Here is a 22275-nt window from a genome sequence, read left to right on the forward strand (position 1 = left end):
TCATGACATCGTCATCATCAATCAAATCCTTTATTTTTTCTTTACTTTGCTTCCTCGTTTCCCACGTTAACGCCATGTTCATTACAAGAGTAAACAAACTTTGTTGTGGTTCGTATAAACTAAGGGGTCTTTTATATTAAAGGGAAAATTCCTGTGTATGGGCTCATTCTATAAATTCGCTTTTGAATAACACAGTAATTTGGTTTAAATCTCGACGCAATACTTTCTAGATTTTAGTAAGAACGATCCTTTCACAAGAAACTGAAATTCTGATCTGAATTCAAAATGTCATCGGTACTAAGCTCAATATTTCAGTAAGAAATGTCTCGCACTCGTGAACTGAATTGAATATAGAATTTAGGCCAAAGGTCAAGCACTGGGACCAGTGAGGTTATTCAGCGCTGAAACGAAAACTGACGGTAAAAGTTTGAAAGGTGTAACAGGCGAAAACCTCGTAATGCACTTTGAATCAACTGTCAGGAGTGGGTGGAAAGTAAGATGGAAGAAAGAGAATATGAAAGGAGGTACAGTAAAAGGAACGAAAAGGGTTGAAGGCACGCTGCGAAGAACATAAAGTAATGTCTACAGTGCGCCCCATGAGGTGCACTGTCGGCACTAATAGCCTACGGTGTCTCGCGCTTGTGGAAGGGCGGTGTTTCTCTTTGTCCTTCCAAGATTATTCCACCTCCATCAAACCCCAATTCTGGAGTCCACAGCACCCTCGTAGATAGAGTACAAAGGATAACAGGCTAAATTTCTTCTTTAACCTCCACCGTCGAATTTCGGGTTATTTTTGTCATACTTTACTTTTTAATATGAATATAAGCAGACTAAACAAAAATTAGTTACAAATGTTTACTGAGATTTCAGAGGAACGACATCTGTAATCGTTTCATAAAGTTTACCTGCGTCAATGACCACAGAAGTCACGACGCCTGATAACTTAAGATCATTCATTCATTCATTCATTCATAATGTTTACACAGTATCATAAAAAAACTGTGTAAACTTTAGTTCGCCTGAGGGACCAAATGAGGACCTATGTGAAGGCATTCAAAAATAAATATGATGTTGATGGTAACTATATTCTTAAAGAAGTGTAGCTGTCCTTCCAAAAGACCAGTAAAACTTCTTCGTCAAATTTGGAAGGACTTTATATGGGTTAGAAGACCACATTTTGTGTAGTGATCACCAACAATGGAACAAATACTGAGACTTTACCTTAAATATACCATTTAGAAATTTTCGTCGGAAGCAGCAAGCATTTCTAGATTGCTGGCGATCACTACATATTCAGGCCTTAAATGAACTAATAACTTAATTGTAAGACGACACTAGTTCGCTCAATAATTTTCAGGAATTCGAAGAAAAGTATGACAAGAGGTCGTTAGAGATTTTAGATGGTCTGAATATAAAACTAAAATCATACGGGACTTAGGTAAAGGAATTTAAGAGTTAGAAGTGAACCCCAAAATTCAAGCTATTCAGATACCAGCAGTTCTTCATGAATTTCAAAGGACCGAAGTGCATAAGGCAACATCAGTTTACTCTGGATTTTATCTAATTCAAAATAAAATAGAAGTTCGTTTCGTTTTTCAATAATTTTATTTGTGAAATAAAATAAATCGTTTACGCCGACACATTTCAAGTACTTCAACGCTTTGGTTTTGAAGCGGAAACCAATGACTAAAAAGATTTGCCGAGCGATTGTAAGAAGTCACGTTTAAAAAAAAAAGGGTCAGAATCACATATTTAAGAAATAAGAAGAACTGGGCAACCCCAGTGGTTCGTTTACGCGGACGTTCTAGTTCTTACAGTTTATTAATCCACAGAAAATCCCGTTTTTCGGAAAACCCCATTAATTTGGATGTGCATGAGCACTTTCTGCTAACCTTAACCTCAACCAAAATAAGCCTTATCCAAACAATAACCTAACTCGAGGCCTCTCGCCCGTACTAAAATTACAAATCCATTCCCTAGACAACTGACATACGAATCCTCCAAAAGTGCATTTCATAAAATTCAAAAGGAATATTCATGGCCAAAATCACGTTACTGGTCCTATTGCATTCGAGGATGGATTGAAAACTAGACTGTTTTATGTTGCCAGGTAAATTATATACCAACTGAAATTCTCCCTTGAAATGTCAAGGCTGCTTAACCGAAGGTGAACGTTTTGTTCAAGAGGATGTACGTAGCTACACATTCACTCAATAGCAACCGGTCGAATTACTTTATGTTTTTAATAATTTTCATATGAATAAACCGTGATGGGTATGGATGTCGGATAATCTTTTTAAGCAACTACAGACCCATCCATTAAAAACAGCCAGGTTATATGAATCAAGAAATGCAGAAGAAGAAAGATAATTCCACATCCTAGAAGTGAATGGTAAAAAGTTATGATAAAACTGGTTTATCCCTCGAGTTCACAACATGCAAACAAAACCTGTTGGATTGTAACGCCTGGCGCGCGCCGAAGTTGACGAAAACACAGAATTAAGTACTTGGCGATAAGCTAACTCTGGTTGGTCGTGGCTAGGGTGGTGAATTGCATGAATTTTGAAAAGAACGGAAGCAACTTAAATCATATATTACAGTTGAATAGAACATTTTTGCAAGATATCTTGCAGAGAAATTGTCATCTGCAAAGGCAAATCCTCAAATATGTAAAATGAGATAAAAGAGAAAATTCATTGTTCAGTAAACCCTTAAGGTTACAGGCATTTATCTAAAGTATTGATTAATAAGCAAAACAAAATATCCTCAGCATTTTACTTTAAAAATGCCAAATTAAATCCACTTACTAAAATTCTTCTTGGTATTGCAAATTAAGTATTGATAATTCGGCGTACCGCTCATTATTGCATACGCTAATTACCACCAGAAATAAATGAAACAAATGAAACACTGATATTAAAATCATTATCAAAATTTAACGTGAACACACAAGAACTTAACAAACCGGAAAGGTTATAAATTTGCTACGAAAGATGTTCCAGAGAGAGAGAGAGAGAGAGAGAGAGAGAGAGAGAGAGAGAGAGAGAGAGAGAAGAAGAAGCCGTCTGGCAAAGAGTGGGTAGCTGTTTTAATCTTAAAACGACGTGCTTCAGTAACCTTCCATAGGCAGCCCTTTTGTAACTTTTATATTCTTGGAGAGGCTGCGTGGCTTCCTCCTGGCATTTTCCTAATAAGCGAAAGGGTTAAACTTCTTCTGTTAAAGACAGACCTGGAAAACAGCTGCTATCCCATTGTAGTACCAGCCGTTGCCTCAATTACTACCAAAAGAGAGAGAGAGAGAGAGAGAGAGAGAGAGAGAGAGAGAGAGAGAGAGAGAGAGAGAGAGAGAGTGTTATTTGGAGGGCCATAGCTACTAACGGTATTGGAAGCGATAATGACGCTATTATTTTTCTTTTTGCAATATTGGTTCTGGGTGTTAACCCGGTATGTATCCACCTACTCCGAGGTGCTGATACTAAACATTGCGGAAGCTCCTTATGACGTCGTGTTTAGTACTAGCCTCTCGGAGATCAAAGTATTATATACACCCATTTCTATATTGTGTGGTCGACAAATTATGTTAATAAGCGATATCTCCGTGCGGCCGTCTACTTTACTTATCACGAGTTTACGCTGGAGTTTGGCAAAGGGGCTACATACCGGATTAATACCTGGCTTCTGCAGCATACCAAGACGTTTTCAAGAATATTTACTGGATATTTCTATTATTTGACGTACTTGTTATTTTGCAGTACGCTAGTCATTACCCAAACGATCTCAACACAGAGATTCTATTACCATTATTGGACATGGTTTTCTCGAGTATTGCATTCTGTAGCATGGTGGCTGTTTGCAAACACGCCACCCATTTCCCAAAAGCGAATAATATAAATTTACTAATATGACCATTTATATGGTTTTAAGAGGAACTAATATGATTGTAGTACTACAATCTTATTAGTTAGTGGCTATTTTTATCAAAAGATGGCTTTGTGCGGCGTGTAGCTTTTTTTTTTTTTTTTTTTGAAGAATTGAATTCTATTCCGCTCTGCTTTCTCTGATTGGAATTCCGCCTTCGGAAATCGTTAGAAACCTCATTAAGATTTCGACAAGAGAAAGTCGCAGTAGGAGAAACAATTCACGTGTCCACACAATCGCCCTCATCGGAAAATATAAACGGTGCTGCTTTGACTTGTTATCTGTTTATCACCTACTCCGAGGTGATAGTACTAAACATGGCGAAAGCTCCTTGGGACGCCGTTCTTAGTACTAGCCCTTCAGGGATCTAAGTATTACATACATCCATTTGTATGTTGTGTGGGCGACAAATTATATTAATAAATGATATTTTCGTGCGGCCGTCTACTTTACATTTACCATGCGGTGTTTAGTACTAGCACCTCGGAGTAGGTAACGCGTAGATGACAAGCCGAAGTAGCACCATATAAACATAGCATTTCGTTACATTTCGACTTCGAACTGTTTTATTCCTGTGTTATTCACCACCTTCATTTAAGGCTTTGTGACGCCAGTTGGCTAACTGATAACCAATGTCTACGCCGTTGAGCTGATATATAGAATTAGAATATAAAATTTAGGCCAAAAACCAAACACTGACCTATTAGGTCATTCAGCGCTGGAAGGGAAATTAACTGTAAGAAGGTTTGAAAGGTGTAACAGGAGGAAAACCTCAGAGTTGCACTGTGAAGCAATTGTTAGAGAGGGTGGAAAGTCAGACAGAAGACAGAGAATATGAACGGAGGTACAGAAAAAGGATGAAAGGGGTTGCAACTAGGGGCCGAAGGGACGCAGCAAAGAACCTAAGTAATGCCTAAAGCGCAAGGCGTGAGGCGCACTGGAGGCGCAACCCACCTTCGGGGCCGTTTAGCGGATGCAAGTTAAATTGTTTGCAAACAAGGTCTTTCTTTTTTTAACAGGATGCTCCCACTCTTTCGGAACTCTCTTGTCTAAAGTTGATTAGCTTAGTTGCCAAGCCGTTTAATTTGCATAATCTGATCTTACAGGCTATAATTAAAGTGTCTTCCTTGGTCTCGGTTTCCGTGATCTAACATAAAAACCATAATTATGAAGTCCGTCTTCCGCTGGCCGGGTTTCCTGCAATTTTGGATATTATTATTTATCATTATTTGAGTAGTTAAAACATGTTCACATGGAACAATCATGCAGGGGACACTGACTTGAATTTCAAGCTTCCAAAGAATGTTGTTTCAACCCCACACTGCAGCAGTAACCGATCATGATTTACCATCGCCCTGGGGGGAGACGCGAACCCGCGACATCTGAGTGGTACGCCACGACACTAACCACTATACCAGCGGACCGGGTTACGTAGCAAATTACAGTTAAATATAGTCATTCTATACCAAAAATTACATTCTATATCAAGTTAGCCAATTTAACACGTAAGATAATTGTCTATGGGATCATTACAGTTAACCTTTTTCCTCAAAAGCTAATCGAACTGTCTAAAGTTTATTATATATGAACATGAAATCTCAAAAGCCATATTGGAAACTGTCTTTCACGGTAATAATATTTCAAAAGGCATGTTCGGCAATACGTCTCTATTTATTTCTCCACTGCCGCATGCAAAGATTTGCTTCTTTGCTGGTTTATACTAATTACACCACTTACTTTCATCCGTATTCTATGGAAGCTTGAGCAACAAATTAAAGATCTTTTTCGACTTGCCCAAAATAAAAATAACCATTAATGTCGCAATTTCTATAAAAATATAACAAAGGTTTGAATAAAAAATATTTTGAATAATATCCTAATATTTTCTAAGACTTCACAAAAGTAAAAATAATTATAAATGGGTGTAAAAGTTAGACGCAATTTCTATAATTAAAGGTATAACAAAGCTCTCCAGTTGCCACTGTACGACAAACTCCTCTTGAAGAACCTAGTAACAATTTGTTGGTTTCAAACACGACTCGAGTTGAAACACTTTCATTTCTGAAAATCGCGATTAATTATGCACGTTTGATGCAAATGCGCTCTGCAATACTTTCACATTTATTAGTGTGCCGGAGCATTCAGGAACTTTCATGCGCCTTTTTTCCACTGTGGTATTTTAAGAGCTGAACCCCATTTTTCTTTTATTCACTTCACAACGTAGAAGGAATTAAATCAGAAAGCAGTCCGGGAGCGGAAACCCCACCACTCCATATTTCATTAAAATGCACCCAAATTATTTTTTAAATCACATCGTAAACGATGCGAGAGACGAGTGAAACATAACCCCCCCCCTCAAATTCATTAACTGACATAACCACTTAAGACCAGAAATAAGTGTTCTTTGCATTACAGAACTGTATAGAAAGAAAAGCAACTATTGCACTATTGCTGTACATAAACCTCTGCACAGAAGTCTCAATATACGCATACAGTTAATTTCAAACGAAAGAGATAGTTCCAAAACCTTTACCAGAGTCTCTCAAGCAAGGAAGAAACACTAATTATGTCCTAGTTCTGTCGAAGGACGATGCATAGAGAATCCAGGTAAAAAAAGTCACTGGTAAAAAAGTCACAGAAAAAAAATTCACAGGAAAAAAGGCCACATTAATCTTTCCTAGATAGTGACCCCCAAGGGTTTTAACCCGGTATGTATCCACCTTTGCGGCGTGTTTAGTACAAGCCCAGTGGGGATTACCGTAAAAACATAAACAAAAGACTGTAAATTACATAAAGATAATGACCCCAAGAAATACTAGTCCTAGATAACGACCCCCGAAAACCCTTGGGGGGTCACTATCTAGGAAAGTTCCAAAATATTTTCTGTTTTATTAATTTAATTGCTTTAATTTCCATCATAAATTAATGTGACTTTTCCTACTGTGACTTTTTTCCTAGCCAAAATTGTGACTTTTTTCTGACCTTTTTTTCCAGTGACTTTACTACCGGCCACCAGCATAACATATCATAAAACCATCTCTCTTTCTCCCTTATTCTGCATATTTTTATTCGCTTTCACTTCTCCTCTCCTCTTGATAGATAATCAAACACACCGGATTTCTTCTCTTATTTTTTTTTTTAAAGATTCAGGAATACTGCTGCTGTAGATAAATACAGTTTATGAGTTTAATCTTAAACCTCTTTATCTAGCTGTTACGCTAAATAACTTAATGTATCACATCAATGGATTCTTCTTCGTTTTAGTTTTCTGAAAAGAAAACTGTTGTGCCGGCTTTGATGTCCGTCCACACTTTATTCTGTCAGCCCTTTTTTTCTGTCCGCCCTCAGATCTTAAAAACTGCTGAGGTTAGAGGGCTGCAAGTTGGTATGTTGGTCATCCACCCTCCAATCATCAAATATACCAAATTGCAGCCCTCTACCCTCAGTAGTTTTTATTTTATTTAAGGTTAAAGTTAGCCATAATCGTGCTTCTGGGCTGTTGTTAAAATTTCATGGGCCGCGGCTTATACACCATTACACCGATACCACCGAAAGATAGATCTATCTATTTTCGGTGGCCTTGATTATACGCTGTACAGAAAACTCGATTGCTCCGAATACTTTACTTGTTTTTATTGACACCACAACAGAACCTGAAACATTTTGTACCAAGAAGTCCGCCGAGCATCAAACAAAGCTTTCACAGCAATGAAACACCAGTAAACAATGTTATCCACAAACTATCGACTCCGCGTCCAACAACAACCAGATATTATCAGCATGAAAAGCCCTTTCAGCCACTTCCTTGGAGACTGCAAGTACTCTGTATGTATCGAGTCCCTGAAAAAATCGCCAGATTGCGTAACTTTGGCTCTCTGGGGAAACTGAACTAAGCTGACTGTAGAGTTTAGGCCAAAGGCCAAGCACTGGGACCTATGAGGTCATTCAGCGCTGGAAAGGAAATTGAGAGTAAGTAGGTCTGAAAGGCGTAACAGGAGGAAAACCTAGCAGTTGCACTGTGAAATATTTGTTAAGAGAGGGTGGATAGCGAGATGGGATAAAGATAATATGAATGGAGGTGCAGTAAAAAGGAATGAAAGGGGCTGCAGCTAGGGGCCGAAGGGACTCTGCAAAGACCTTTTAGTAATGCCTACAGTGCATACCGTGAGGTGAACTGACGGCACTACCTGCCTACGGTGTCTCAGCGGTAACGATACCATTCTTTATATTTATCGAGCACCTTGTGACGGCCTATTAGTTTTTATTTTAAGTCTTTAGTTTAATCGATGGTCACACAAAAAATACGAATCTTCTAGCAAACAGTTTTGGAAGTATTATATCGATCACTCTTGAAAACAATACCGAAGAGTTTTGGAAGCATACTTTCTATGAGTTTTGAAAACCTCCACCAAGCCATTTCTGGAGTATGCAATCAAAGTTTCAAAATCTTGCTATCAGACAGTCTTGAGAAGCATGCTATCAAATCGTTTGGAAAGCCTGCTAACAAACAGTTTCGAAATCTTGCTATCAAACCTTTTTGAAGGCCCGCTATCTAACAATTTTTGAGGCCTTCTGTAAAACAGTTTTCGAAGCCTCCTATCAAAATGTTTTAGAAGCCTGCTACAAAACAGTTTTCGAAACTTGCTATAATACATTTTTCGAAGCCTGCTATCCAACAGTTTCGAAGCCTCCAATAAAACAGTTTTCAAAGCCTACTATTTAACAGTTTTCAAAGCCTACTATTTAACAGTTTTCGAAGCCTGCTGTAAAACAGTTTTCGAAGCCTGCTGTAAATCAGTTTTCGAAGCTACTGTCTAACAGTTTTCGAACCCTACTATTTAACAGTTTTCGAAGCCTGCTTTACAACGGTTTTCGAAGCCTACTATCTAACAGTTTTCGAAGCCTCCTATAAAACAGTTCTCGAAGCCTACTATTTAACAGTTTTCGAAGCCTGCTGTACAACAGTTTTCGAAGCCTACTATCTAACAGTTTTCGAAGTCTCCCATAAAACAGTTTACAGTTTTCGAAGCCTACTATCTAACAGTTTTCGAGGCCTAAAACAGTTCTGAATACCATTTAACAGTTTTCGAAGCCTACTATCTAACAGTTTTCTTCCTATAAAAACAGTTTTCGAAGCCTGCTATTTAAAAGTTTTCGAAGTCTCCCATAAAACAGTTCTGAATACAAACAGTTTTCGAAGCCTACTATCTAACAGTTTTCGAAGTCTCCCATATAACAGTTCTCGATTCCTACCATTTAACAGTTTTCGAAGCCTACTATCTAACAGTTTTCGAAGTCTCCCATAAAACAGTTCTCGAATCCTACCATTTAACAGTTTTCGAAGCCTGCTGTATAACAGTGTTCGAAGCCTCCTATCGAAAAGCTTTGGAAACTTGCTATTAAAAAAGTTCTGAAAGCCTCCGATCAACCATCTATTAGTCCTGAAGTGGAAAACACGAAAGACTTCGTTCATACATTCGAGCATCGTTTCACAAGACCTTTTCTGAACGAACCCGAATCAAAAGTAATATAAACTGTACAGGCAGGTATGATTTTTCCAAGCGAGCTATGGCAATAAAACGCTGTTGCAGGTTACAACAAAGGGAGGGAGGTGGCCCAGCTTTTGTTTGAAGGCCTATAAAAATGCTTAACGCGAAAGTTATCAAATTTTACATCGTCTTTCTTTTAGTAAACATCGTAATCATCATCGCACATACCACTGTTCTTGTTACTGTTATTGTTTTTGTTATTTCTTGTGTGTGTGTGTGTGTGTGTGTTAAAAGTCATCATCATCATCGTTTTTGCTGCTGTTTTTGTTCTACTTTCATTTGTTCGTCCGTGTTTCTCATTTATCATTTATGAATTATGAACAAATATCCAAGTCAGTAAAATTACAGGATGTGAGCAATTCTCATTATTATCCTTTGTTCTTCCGTTCATCCCTAGCATCCTGTTCACTTCACTAATTATTTTATCCTATTTCATTATCAAATCAATCGTTTCTAATACAATGACATGAACTTCCGACGCGTAATGCAACAACATTACTGATTAATCTATCTTATTTTATCTGTTTCATTTAAATTATTATCTCTCATTCTCGGACATTTAAATTCTCCAGTCATTCTGAATGGTCTGTAGAATAACATTCTACTGATCGGTGATATTAGAAGTAAATTACTCAACATCTTTAGGTGTCTATGAATTGCATTTTGCAATTCATAGACACCTGAAGATGTCGAGCTATTTACTCAACATTTTGCAACATCTGCAAATTTACAATAGGTTTAGCCAATTACCTTAATCCTGAGCCAAATTTCATAGCAATAATCAAGCCAATTAAGTTCAAACATCGATCAAATTATTGTCTGCATTTTCTCTTTAGTAATCATTAAGATTCATCATATCACTTATTCCTCTCTGAGTTAGTGTATTTCACCATTCTTTCCACATCAACAATTCATCTCTCATTCTCCGCCTCCCCTTCCCCAGTCATTCCTTACCTGTAGGAAGCTTTCCCGAGTCTTGGAGGGCGAGGATGGGGCCGAGGTCGTCCTTGAACCAGGCCTGGGGAAGTTGAGGCTGAAGCCTCCCCCTCCACTACCCTGGGCAGGGGCAGCAGGGGCCGAAGTCTCGCTGGCGGCATACTGGGTCCCTCCACCTCCACCTCCCCCTCCGCCAACGACGCTGCTGCTGTTGCTGCTCACCTGTAGAAGTCACCGACGGAGGAGAAGCTTTTAATTAAGGCTCGAGTCTTTGGGGAAAAATGTCTTAGGGTCCTCTTTTTTTTTTTTTTTTTTTTTGCTAACTCAAAAAAGGAGGGATTTTTTTTTCTTTCTAGGAATCAGTGATGTTAAATGTACATATAGATATATGAATCTTTACAGGAAAAAAGTGATCTGAATTAACTGTATGTTCTAATCAAACTGCAACTAAGAAAATTCCAAAGCAACGTTACACACAATTATGATCATAATAAGCCACAAAGTGCAGTGCAATGAATGGCGTAAAGTGAACTTATATAAGTAAGCAATTGTGAACTCAAAATTGAATATATCTCTCTTGACGGGACAAAAATGACTCATGGGGGGACTTGAACGTATTAAAATGTGCTCGACACTTACACTCACATGCGGCTGAAGGAAACTAAATTACTGGACGTGAAGAACCAGGAGGACAGACGAGTAAGTTAGGACTAGAATGATGACGTGAAGAACAAAACGTGAGAAAGATGAAAGCTACGACAGAGATCACCGAGGAGGGAAAAAAAGAAAACATTCACCTGAACGGGAAGGAATGACTCCGAAGGAAAAAAGGATAATGTCAGGAAGGACTAAGGAAAATATATTGATGAAGACTGAATATGAAGATGGTAGAATAAATGGAAAGAAAAGGAAGAAACTGTATCGAGAAAAAAGGAAGGAAGTAAAGCGAAAGAGCTTATGTACATCGCAAAGCAAAATCTAAGAGAAAATGATACAATGGACGACGTATAAAGAATAGCTCCCGTAACTAGAGCAGAAAGTTAATGTTTTAATCTATTACGAAGAAAGGGTAAAAAAAGTTATGTTAGACTAAAGAAGGTATATTACTTCAAGAACTAATTAAAAGGAAGAAAACTGAGTTATTTTATTGCTGTAAACTCCCTCTGAAGAGCCAACTAATCAGAGGATTTATAAAGGAAGGAATTACGTAGTAGGTGATTATCTACGGTCATTTCGCGGTCATGGTAATGACTTTACGAGGTACTGAATAGGCAAATCAATTAAATGGCCGCGGCATCTAGGGATATGGGAGCTAGGTAAGCACTTAACAATATTGATGTACAATGGATGTGGAAACGCTCAGAATATAATCTATACTATTTATACTACAATTTATACTGGTCGCTGGTATAGTGGTTAGTGTCTTGATGCCACTTAGTTATCCTTGCACCAGGCTGCTGAACTTTGTTGTGACTTTCCATATCACTTTGCGTACTAAATACAATCACTTCAACTTAATTACGGAACAGATATTAATTCCACAACGGTGTTTCAGTCCTTCGTTCAACGTTCCGCTTTTATCAGGGCTAGGGGCCGTTTAGGAAATCACCCAAAGGTCATGAGTTCGCGTCTCCCCAAGGGACGATGAAAAATCACTGGCTCTGTATCATGATCAGTTACTGCCTCGGTGTGGGGTCTGTGGTGGGAGGTTGAAACCAACATACTCTTTGAAAGCTTGAATTTCACGTCAGTAGCCCCTGTTCCATAAGAATAGGTTTCATCTACTGAATAAAATAAAATAAAATATTATGATAAACTAATTTACTGACTTGTACATTTTATAGCGATACTTCAACATCTACTTTCAAATTGGATTCGTATAGCTACTTCTTCTTTTAATTGATTCAGCATCACTTTCAATAAAAATCCGAACGCTTTTTGGGATATTCACGATGTTAATATTTTCGGTATCATTGGGAAATTATAATTCCGGGGCAATCTTTATTTAAAAAAATAAATGACACTGTAGTGTAGTGCGCTTTATTGTGTCCACTTTCAAATGACAATTGCTTTTCAGAAATGTTTGACATCATGAAGATATCCACGATAAACGCTCTTGTTGAAAAATGAAAAACCTGCATTAGAATGAAAATTACTTTTATTGCTCATTAAAATTAATAAAAACATAATTATCTAATAGTATACTAATTATATACATACAAAATGACGACCGTGTTCAGATTTATGATAGTGGACACAAGAATCTAACTTTTGGGAAAAGTAACTGATGAGATTTTATCCATTATAAAATCTATTTTACTTTCATAAACATTTCTATCTTTTCCTTTGAGGACAGAATACCACCAATATGGCGTTATTCTCAATAATGATTACTGACGCAAAATATTACCCTCATTCATAAACATTCTTTCGAGTATAATCAATACATCATAAACGCCTCACTCTCTTGGTCACGATTCTGCGCTCACGTTCAGAGGAAAATGACCGTTACAGTAGGACGGCATATGGGCGACACCCTGATAGAGATATAATCCAAGTATAGTGCCCGACTTCAAAGTGGGGCTTAACTCTGAAATGACCCGATTGCGTGACGGAAACCTTAAGTAACCAGGCATCCAAGTTCCACTTAGCGCGCTCGTGGTGTTAAGTAATTGGTCAGTAGGGCGTAGAGAACGCGAGCGGTGTTAAGTAATGGTTACTAGGGCGTAGGGAACGCGAGCGGTGTTAGATATCTTATTAATTAAGGTAATACACTTTTTATTCTTTCTTTAGCTCTTTCTGGTATTTGGTGACCGTCAGCGAAGGAAGAAAATGCGACTGGAGAATTACATGACTTCACGCAGGGAAAGAGAGAGAGAGAGAGAGAGAGAGAGAGAGAGAGAGAGAGAGAGAGAGAGAGAGAGAGAGGTTTTGTGATGCTCTGGCAGTCAACACACAATAAATAATTTAAATTCTAGCTATGTCCTACTTGTAAACAAAATCTCGTCTATACATATCTACTCTACATCACACACTGCCACGATTCTCTCGTGGAAATTAGACCTAAAATGAGAGGATTTCTGGATCTATCTAAAGGTTACCTTATCATATATGAGGTGTGGTGTTTTAAGGCTAAAACTTAGCCAAGTGGGAAAGGAAAACATTTAATAAAAAAGAAAGAAGAAGTGCAGCGAGGTACTGACAGGTGCCTGAGGACTTCTTGATCTGCTACAGGACAGATTAGAAATTCTAGGTGCGGTATTTTAAGGCTAATATACAGCCCCTTTTTTTGGGGGGGGCGTGTATGGGTGGGGTGAGGGTGAGGGAGTTAAGTAGGAAACATCGTATTAAAATAGTGCGGTAAGGTCACTGTGAATTGCTGGTCGTAGTAGCTGTGTCGTGATATTTATTATTTTTTTCTTTTTTTTGGCTTTCTAAAGTTGCAAACTTCTATTCTACGATTGCTATTGGGCACTAAATATCTCTCTAGAGCTACGTCCGAGTCTCTACGCTGCTCTTTCCACCACCAAAGTTAAAAGGAGAAATAATAGACTTTCAGTAAAAAAAAAAAAAAAAAAAAAAAAAAAAAACACGGAGCTTTTCGACAAGGCTCCGGTTGGATAAAGACTTCGAGTTACCTGAAAAATTGGGTAAGATTGTATTTTTGGTTCCGTTCGAAGACGGAACATGAAAACTTTATTTTGGAAAAGTAATTTAGGAACTGAAATAAAATAAACCCACTCACTGTTCTAGATGAAAGCAATCAAAGATTAAACTCACAAAAGAGAAGAATACATTAACTTAGGAATTCCTACAAAATAAACCAACTTAGCATAACTAAATAAAAGGCACCAAAAATAACACAAGAAAATGAACACGAACGTTTTTAAGTAAATCCAAGACCTTAAATCCACACCATATTCAACAAAAAGCAGCCAATAAATAAAAGGAAGCAAGAAAGCATAAAATGCCTCGATACAGAAAAAAAAATTCATATATGTATCTAATAATTTATCAAAGCAAGATATATACTTAAGCATCGCACGTTTGACAGAAAGTGGGAGAATTCTTTGTGAAATTTCTACCGAGGTGTACACGTGTCAAGAGTTTGAATCATATCTTATTCTATATTATTTTTATTCTAGTTGAATAATTAACGTCTGACTTTATAACAAGGTCTACCAGGTAAAATCATATTATGAGACTAATCACCTTATTTTTGTTTTTTGGTGGCCAAGAAATTCTTTAGAACCAAATGATTCGATGCGATAGTTTCAGCGCTTCGTTAAGGTGACTTCTGTTTCCTTTACCTTTTAAAGTTAAAACGCGTACATTTATCTAAAACTTGAAAACAGAATTATAATTTCGGTGTTTATAACACTGAAAAATTTTAGTACCTTACGCATGGGCGTCGTCTTAGGTAGAAAAATATATATATATTACGTACTTTATGACGAATTTGTATTCTGCAATAAGCCTTTTTTCATTTATTTTAATAACTTTTACGCATAAAAGAAACTTGCAGCTACGGTTTCGACTGAGGACAAAGAAAATATTTTGAAAGTTGATGTTATCGCCCTATAAAAAAAAAGCATATCAAATTGCTAACAAAAGACTAACATCACATAAGCATCGCCATAAGCATCACTTACTTAAAAAAAAACACTTCCAACACTTTTACAAAAATGTAAATACAATTAATAAGAACAAATAAAGAGCCACCACCTGGATAGAATCAACCCGTGGCTCGCAAAAAAAAACAAAAAAAAAAAAAACAAAGCACTTAAGGTCGAATGTTCGAACAAAGGCGTCCGGACTATCGACGTTACTGCAGACGACCGGCTGGCTGATTATTCACGCGAGAGCTAATTAAGGACACCTTTGGCCAACAGAAGCGATCCGCGACGTCTCTCTCGCATTTCGACCGAGAGGTGCTTCCAGAAGGTGAGACTGTCTCTCTCGTCTACAGCAAAGCTTCCAGATCTCTCACGAAGCTCCGTTCGAACGAAAATAATAATAATAATAATAATAATAATAATAATAATAATAATAATAATAATAATAATAATAATAATAATAGAGAAAACTCTCTATAAATTGCACGCAGTTCATGCAACTGTCACTTTCAATAATAATAATAATAATAATAACTTGGACGTTATTTATTGTTGAAGTATAAATCTGATATGATAAGAAATTGTGTTTACTTTAACGTTATCGAGCTTGGTCAATATAATCCAGATTTCACGTGGGATTTTTGCCATTCTTTTTTATCTCGTGGCTAAATATAATTCAAAATGTTTGGAAATACTCGGTAGTGCGGATATAGTAACTATACATTAAGAAAATGCACTTGTAAATTATGTAATATTTAGCATTACGTTTTCTTTCATTTATGAATACTTGTACACATGTATGTAGAGCATGCATTCGTACCACTGTGACTCTTATCTACAGGTGTGGACTTAACATACCTTGAGTTACAAAAGGTGATAGTCTTTTATATTTTCTTAATGCTTTTCATTCATAGCACAAAGCCTATAAGAAAAAAGTTCCCTATACCACAAAAAAATAATGCTTTAATTTATTCAAACAATACTTCTTTTCTTGATATTATAAAAAACTCAAACGATGAAAATGAAACAAAGTTTAAAGACACAATAGAAAAAGCTTTAAAACTGAATGAGAAAAATATTTTTTCCCAAAACCATCACGAAGAAAATACCATCATCCGATGTGTATAAAATAACAATGAGAAAAAATGAAAAATATTGTGAGATGATCACAGAAATTGGTAAAAAGAAATAACCCCAAGCAAAAACAGAAAGAGAAAAAGGAATTGAAAATTCATGTCGGACAAATGCCACCATTTAGCGTGTGGTTTTAGCAGTAGAGACCGGAACACTCATTTTATCTAAGGTGGGTTGAAACGAAAATGACTTGTGGCGGTCAGACCTTTGGTGATGACCTCAGTGCAAATTGGATTAGGCATGACTGATTCTACAGACATCTCGTTACATTTTTGGCGTGAAAAAAATTTCGTGTATATAAATATGTCTCTTTTGTGTTTTTCTAGTTGTTTTTTTTAGTCTTTGATCTGGAAAATAAACTGGTAGTTGTATACAAGATTCTAGTTTTTTTTCACTGAGCCAACCGACTGATGCTTACTTTTATGGTTTTGTATTTTGACCTAAAGCCGCGCACGAGTAGTTTTCTTTATAAGTTACATGAATCTTTATATTCTAATGTAAATGTATCTAATCTCATATACATACATCATTTAAATATGTATATGCATAGGTACATATACACATATATATATATATATATATATATATATATATATATATATATATATATATATATATATATATATATATATATACATATATACATATTTAAGTGATTTCTGTTTCTGAGATTAGGTAAATTTACATTAGAGTATAAGGATACATTTAAATTATAAAAACACACGCACGTATATATATATATATATATATATATATATATATATATATATATATATATATATATATATATATATATATATATATATACAGTATATATATATATATATATATATATATATATATATATATATATATATATACACATATAAAATTATGATGCAGACATAACAGAAAAGTAGCAATAAAACTTATGTAACCCATATTTCGACCAGTTTTCTAGCTATTCTTAAGAACGCTATGAGCTACAAGAAGAGAGCACGGAATACGAGCTACACAAGTTCTCTCTTGCCTTTTTTGTTCATCAATAATCACAGTTAGGAATTTCATTCTTTTGTTACCCATACACATTTTTTCCTGACATGTGCATGCATGTGCATCATCAATTTTCAAACCGCTGGCCAATTACAATGATCATTATGAGGAGTGACATTCGTCATCCTGGTTCAAAGAGCTGTCCACCACAAGTTGAAACTCATCATACGAGTGAGTTGAACAACGAATATCATTATCATCAATCAGTGTCATCATCATCATCATACACGATTAATCATCAAATCATTATCATCATCATCATCATCATCATCATTATCATCAGCCACTTCAATTAAACCAGTACCTGGTTAGGCCTCGCCTGCAGAGGAGGATGAGGAGGTTAGGGTTGAAAGAGAAAGCGAGAGAGAAAAACATACAATTAGTGGATTAGCTTAAAAAAATGGAGTTTTTTGTTTTTGTGTGGAATGAAAGGCATGAGGAACTAATTGCTTCATGTCTTTATACATCATGATATATGGAGGCTACCTGTTAAAAGGATATATATATATATATATATATATATATATATATATATATATATATATATATATATATATATATATATATATATATATATATATATACACACATATATATATGTATACATAGATATATATATATATATATATATATATATATATATATATATATATATATATATATATATATATATATATATATATTTCTGTACAGGAGAAATGAAGAGACCGAGATGTTCATAATGGTGCTAATTATATCAGAAAGAAATACATTCGAAAACTATATACGATACTTTTGAAAAAAGTAAAGAAATCAGAACTCAGCTGGATGCTAAAAGAAGAATTGGTTGCTAATATAAGATAAAACATATAAGATTACAAATATAAAAAGAAGATTATAGTTCTTTGGAATGTGAAGTATAAATATATGCTTATATATATACATAAAGTATATATATACATAAATATATATATATATATATATATATATATATATATATATATATATATATATATATATGTATATATAAATATATATGTATATATAATATATATTCAAATCTATATACATATATATATATGTATACAGTATATATATAATAAATACAGATACATATACATACATAATATATAGATATATATATATATATAATATATATATATATATATATATATATATATATATATATATATATATATATATATATATATAACCAATAGATAAATGATTGTATCTAACCTATAACAGCATTAAAACGAGAAAAATCTCCACTAGAAGAGTACAACGTGCCCTATAAACAGCTTCTATTTCAGTTTCCTTACGTTTGCCCTACAATATAAAAAGCGATCCAACAGCCACGATAAAAAAATAAAATAAAGAAATAAGGTAAAAACTTATTCCTTGTCTTAGTATGTAAGGAATACCATGCTCATTACCAAACCTATGGTAACATCACGTCAAAAAAAATAATTAAAATTTTGAAAAATGAATGAAAGGAGATGAAAAGCTGTTTGGCAATGACACATCATTTTTCCTTCGAAAAATGGTTAAGTCAAGCAAATTATAAGGCTATCGCTTGTGATTGAGTCACCTTTAACTGCCACACATAAATAATATACATACATATATATGCATACATATGAATATATATATCATATAATATATACATATATTATATATATATATATATATATATATATATATATATATATATATATATATATATATATATATATATATAATATATATATATATATATATATATATATATATATATATATATATATATATATATATATATATATTATATAAATGCAGTCATTAATCATCCCGTGTTCCAGTGTTTATACATACATACATATACATATATACATATATATACTGTGTATATACAGTATATATATACTGTATATATACATATATATATATAGAACATGAATAAAAAATACATGTATAACCGTGTGATTATTTTGCCTAAAATATTGCTATTTATAAACGAAAGTGTCACATTCGCGTCTACTACAGTGCATCGGTCTTAACAAGCAGTGCAAAATTTGCTTTTTTTATATTTGATTGTTTAGTCTTTTATGTTTAATTATTCTTTAATCTACAGCTCTAAAGTTATTAATTAGTGATATTAAATAGTAATATTAGTGAGGTTATAGCCTTTATTTATTTGTGCTAATGTTGGCAAGAAACATTATTATAATGTCCACTGATTTACTAGATATTCATCTGTCATATATTTAGATATTATATTAATCGCAATACTTTCATGATTTTTTCTTTGAGATGGCAATAAAAAATTCGAATGGCCTAAAGTTTCTAGAAGCTTTTCTCCCTTTCCTCATTTCTCAATCATTTAGCAGCGAAGAAATTTGGGAGACCTGAAAAACGTGGACCAAAACTGAATACAGCTTTAAATCTCCATCTACATTTTTAGTCAAAATTCCAACACACAACTTACCTTCCGGCCCACAAAAGTACAGGGCTCAAAAAAGAGTTCTCATTCTTTCTGTGACCAGAGATCAAAGTGTCAAGTGATTTTAATGTGGCATGAAGAACGTGCACTCCACTTGAGAAAGGAAAACGTACTAACACTGTATTGGGTTGCTGATGACTACTACAGATCATAAGAAACACTGTAATATGTGGACTCCTCTACGCAAAAATCAAACACATATATCTGTTCCTCTTTGCTAATCTAACCAAGGGTCCGCCGCCTCTTTGATTTCTTTTCCGTCTGTCATTGTTTTTTTTTTTTTTTTTTTAAGTTTGCTCTCATTATTTGTTCTAACATCTTCTAACTACTGTTTTCTGCCAATTCTAAAAATCCTCAGTCATGCATCTTAGGCAATCATCGTAACGGAGGAAGTACCTGTTGAGGCTGGGCCTTCGGCTGGGCCTTCGGCTGGGCCTTTGTTGGCGCAGGCGCCTGGCCCTGAGGGCGGCTCTGTGCAACCGCCGGCTGAGCCTGAACCTGAGCCTGAGGCTGAGCCTGGGCCTGAGCCTGAGCCTGAGCCTGAGGCGTGTTTTGAGGTGATTTTGCTATGCTGGGCGTTGCTTGCTGCCTCTCAGCCTTTACAGCAGAGGAAGGAGAAGTAGAAGGATGATGGTGGTGGACGGAAGAATGGGCAAAGGGCAAGCAAGCGGTGATATGAGGAGAGAAAGAGAGAAAGAGGAGATAGGGTGAAATCACAGCAGTCCTTTTTTTGGATTTTCTTTCTCTGGATTGCCTTCAAATCAAAACTTACTTTTCTTAATCATTTGTCTACAAGATATTGCATGAAACAGGAAATATTCTTGACTACCAAAAAAAGCTGTATGCAAATAGAAAGTTTAACATTAAGAGATGGCGGACTTTTAAGTGAAATGACAACGGCCTTTGTTTGACTGGTTGTTCTGATTTCAAATCTAGCCGATCAGATAATGGAAGCAGTTGGCTTTCTCGTCGCCGCTCATTTGCTAAAGGTCAGACAAAACAATCTATGGCAGCTGGAATGTGAAACTTATCGCAGGAGAAATACAGAAAAATATCTACGTCTCATACGAATGTTCACTGTTGCATTCTGCGCGTCAGGTTCAGAGCCAAGATGATACAGACAAAATTTGTATTCAGTGATATATGTTTAGTCAAGTTAAAATTACTTTCAATCTGATTTAGGCACACTGATCAAGAAAACTGAAGTCTCGCAGAATACAACACTGAAATCAAAAAAGCAATAAACAGGTTAAATAAACTATGTAGGGCTCATAATCTGAACAAATCGTACCACAACGACCTGTACCAGCAGTATGCTAGGTGCAGGCCTAAAGATAAACCGTCTAGAACCAGCGAGTGACTTCACCTTGCCTAGCGGAACACTAAACTAACACAGTACTCCTAAGATCCTAACCTAAAGACGTGTCTAAGCCTAGGATCACTACGCACGACTGCGCTAAGTACAAGCTGATCTAGGTACGATTTGATTCAGGAGAGGTGTCAGCATCTGGAGGAAAAAGAACGTAGTGCACGGCTTTTGGAAAGAAGAGAAGTAAATAGCTTGAATGAGAGTAGTTTTTGCTCGAGAGAAAACATTCCAAAAAAATATCATGAGCTATGGAGATCAAGGGAGGGCGCCTGAAGATCTGGCTTCTTCATCGATTGGGAGGAGAGGACCATGAAAGAGGAACTTTAAATCAATAGTCATTTGAATGGAACCCATCATGGACATCAGATTTTTGAATATGGGATTTATAAATGATTCTGATCTAATAAAAAATGGATATTTATTGCATGTTTGTGATGATCAACTGTTATGGTTTTAAATCAGCTGGAAATGAATGGCAAAGAGCATTAATTTCTCTTCTACAATTTCAATTAAATAAACTTTTTTAGTTGTCATAATCCAAAGGCAGGTTTTGACAAACTGCAATACAGGTAAAGGTCCCCTTATGAATAATTTTAAGTTAAAGTTAAAAAGAGATACAAATCGCTAGAATTTTCCCCTAACCTGATATAACATAAATACTTGCAAAGGAAACCTCATTGGTTCTTGAAATAACCAATACAGATAATGGCGAAATAACCCAAATATTTCCAAAATCATTATTAATTTCCAAATAAGGGAAATAAATGAAACTCTATCACGAGAACCATAATGGGAGAAGAAGGAGCACAGACTACGACTTTCATTACTAAAAATCTCTCTGGTACATTTCTGTATCAACCTTCCTTTTATTAATCTCCCTCCCTCCCTCCCTCTTCCTCCCTGTCTCCCTCCCTGTCTCCCTCCTTCTCCCCTTCTTTCCCTTCCAGCTGATGAAAAACCTCACTTGAGGGGGAAAGCGTGAGGGGGTTGAGTTTTTCTTCAAGTGCCCTTACTCTGAGTACCTTAAAGTTAGAGAAAGAAGAGATAACGAAAATGAAAATAAAGGAGAAATAAAAACAGTCTCCACAGAGGATTCCATTTTAGGCGGTCCCCTCTCTTTTTTTTTGTTTGTTTACCTCGTCCTGGGTCTCGTTGGGCTTTGATTGGTTGGAGGTGATAATTTGGATTTAGTTGATTTTGCTACAGTCATATTATCCTTAACCTTATGCAATAATAAAGACTGTATGTAACAGCGTGTAT

General features: G+C 35.6%; 1 protein-coding gene across 1 annotated transcript in view; it reads right to left on the reverse strand.

Annotated features, from left to right (window-relative positions):
* Syn (synapsin) overlaps window positions 1-22275 on the reverse strand; it is a 186131-nt gene that overhangs the window by 119022 nt on the left and 44834 nt on the right. Inside the window, exons 7-9 of the mRNA XM_067122817.1 lie at window positions 22152-22172; window positions 20043-20243; window positions 10422-10625 (exon numbers count right to left, since the gene is read on the reverse strand). Coding sequence (XP_066978918.1) covers window positions 10422-10625; window positions 20043-20243; window positions 22152-22172 — 426 coding nt within the window. The remainder of the gene's footprint in view (window positions 1-10421; window positions 10626-20042; window positions 20244-22151; window positions 22173-22275) is intronic.

Source organism: Macrobrachium rosenbergii, chromosome 21, assembly GCF_040412425.1.
Source record: "Macrobrachium rosenbergii isolate ZJJX-2024 chromosome 21, ASM4041242v1, whole genome shotgun sequence".
NCBI lineage: Eukaryota > Metazoa > Arthropoda > Malacostraca > Decapoda > Palaemonidae > Macrobrachium > Macrobrachium rosenbergii.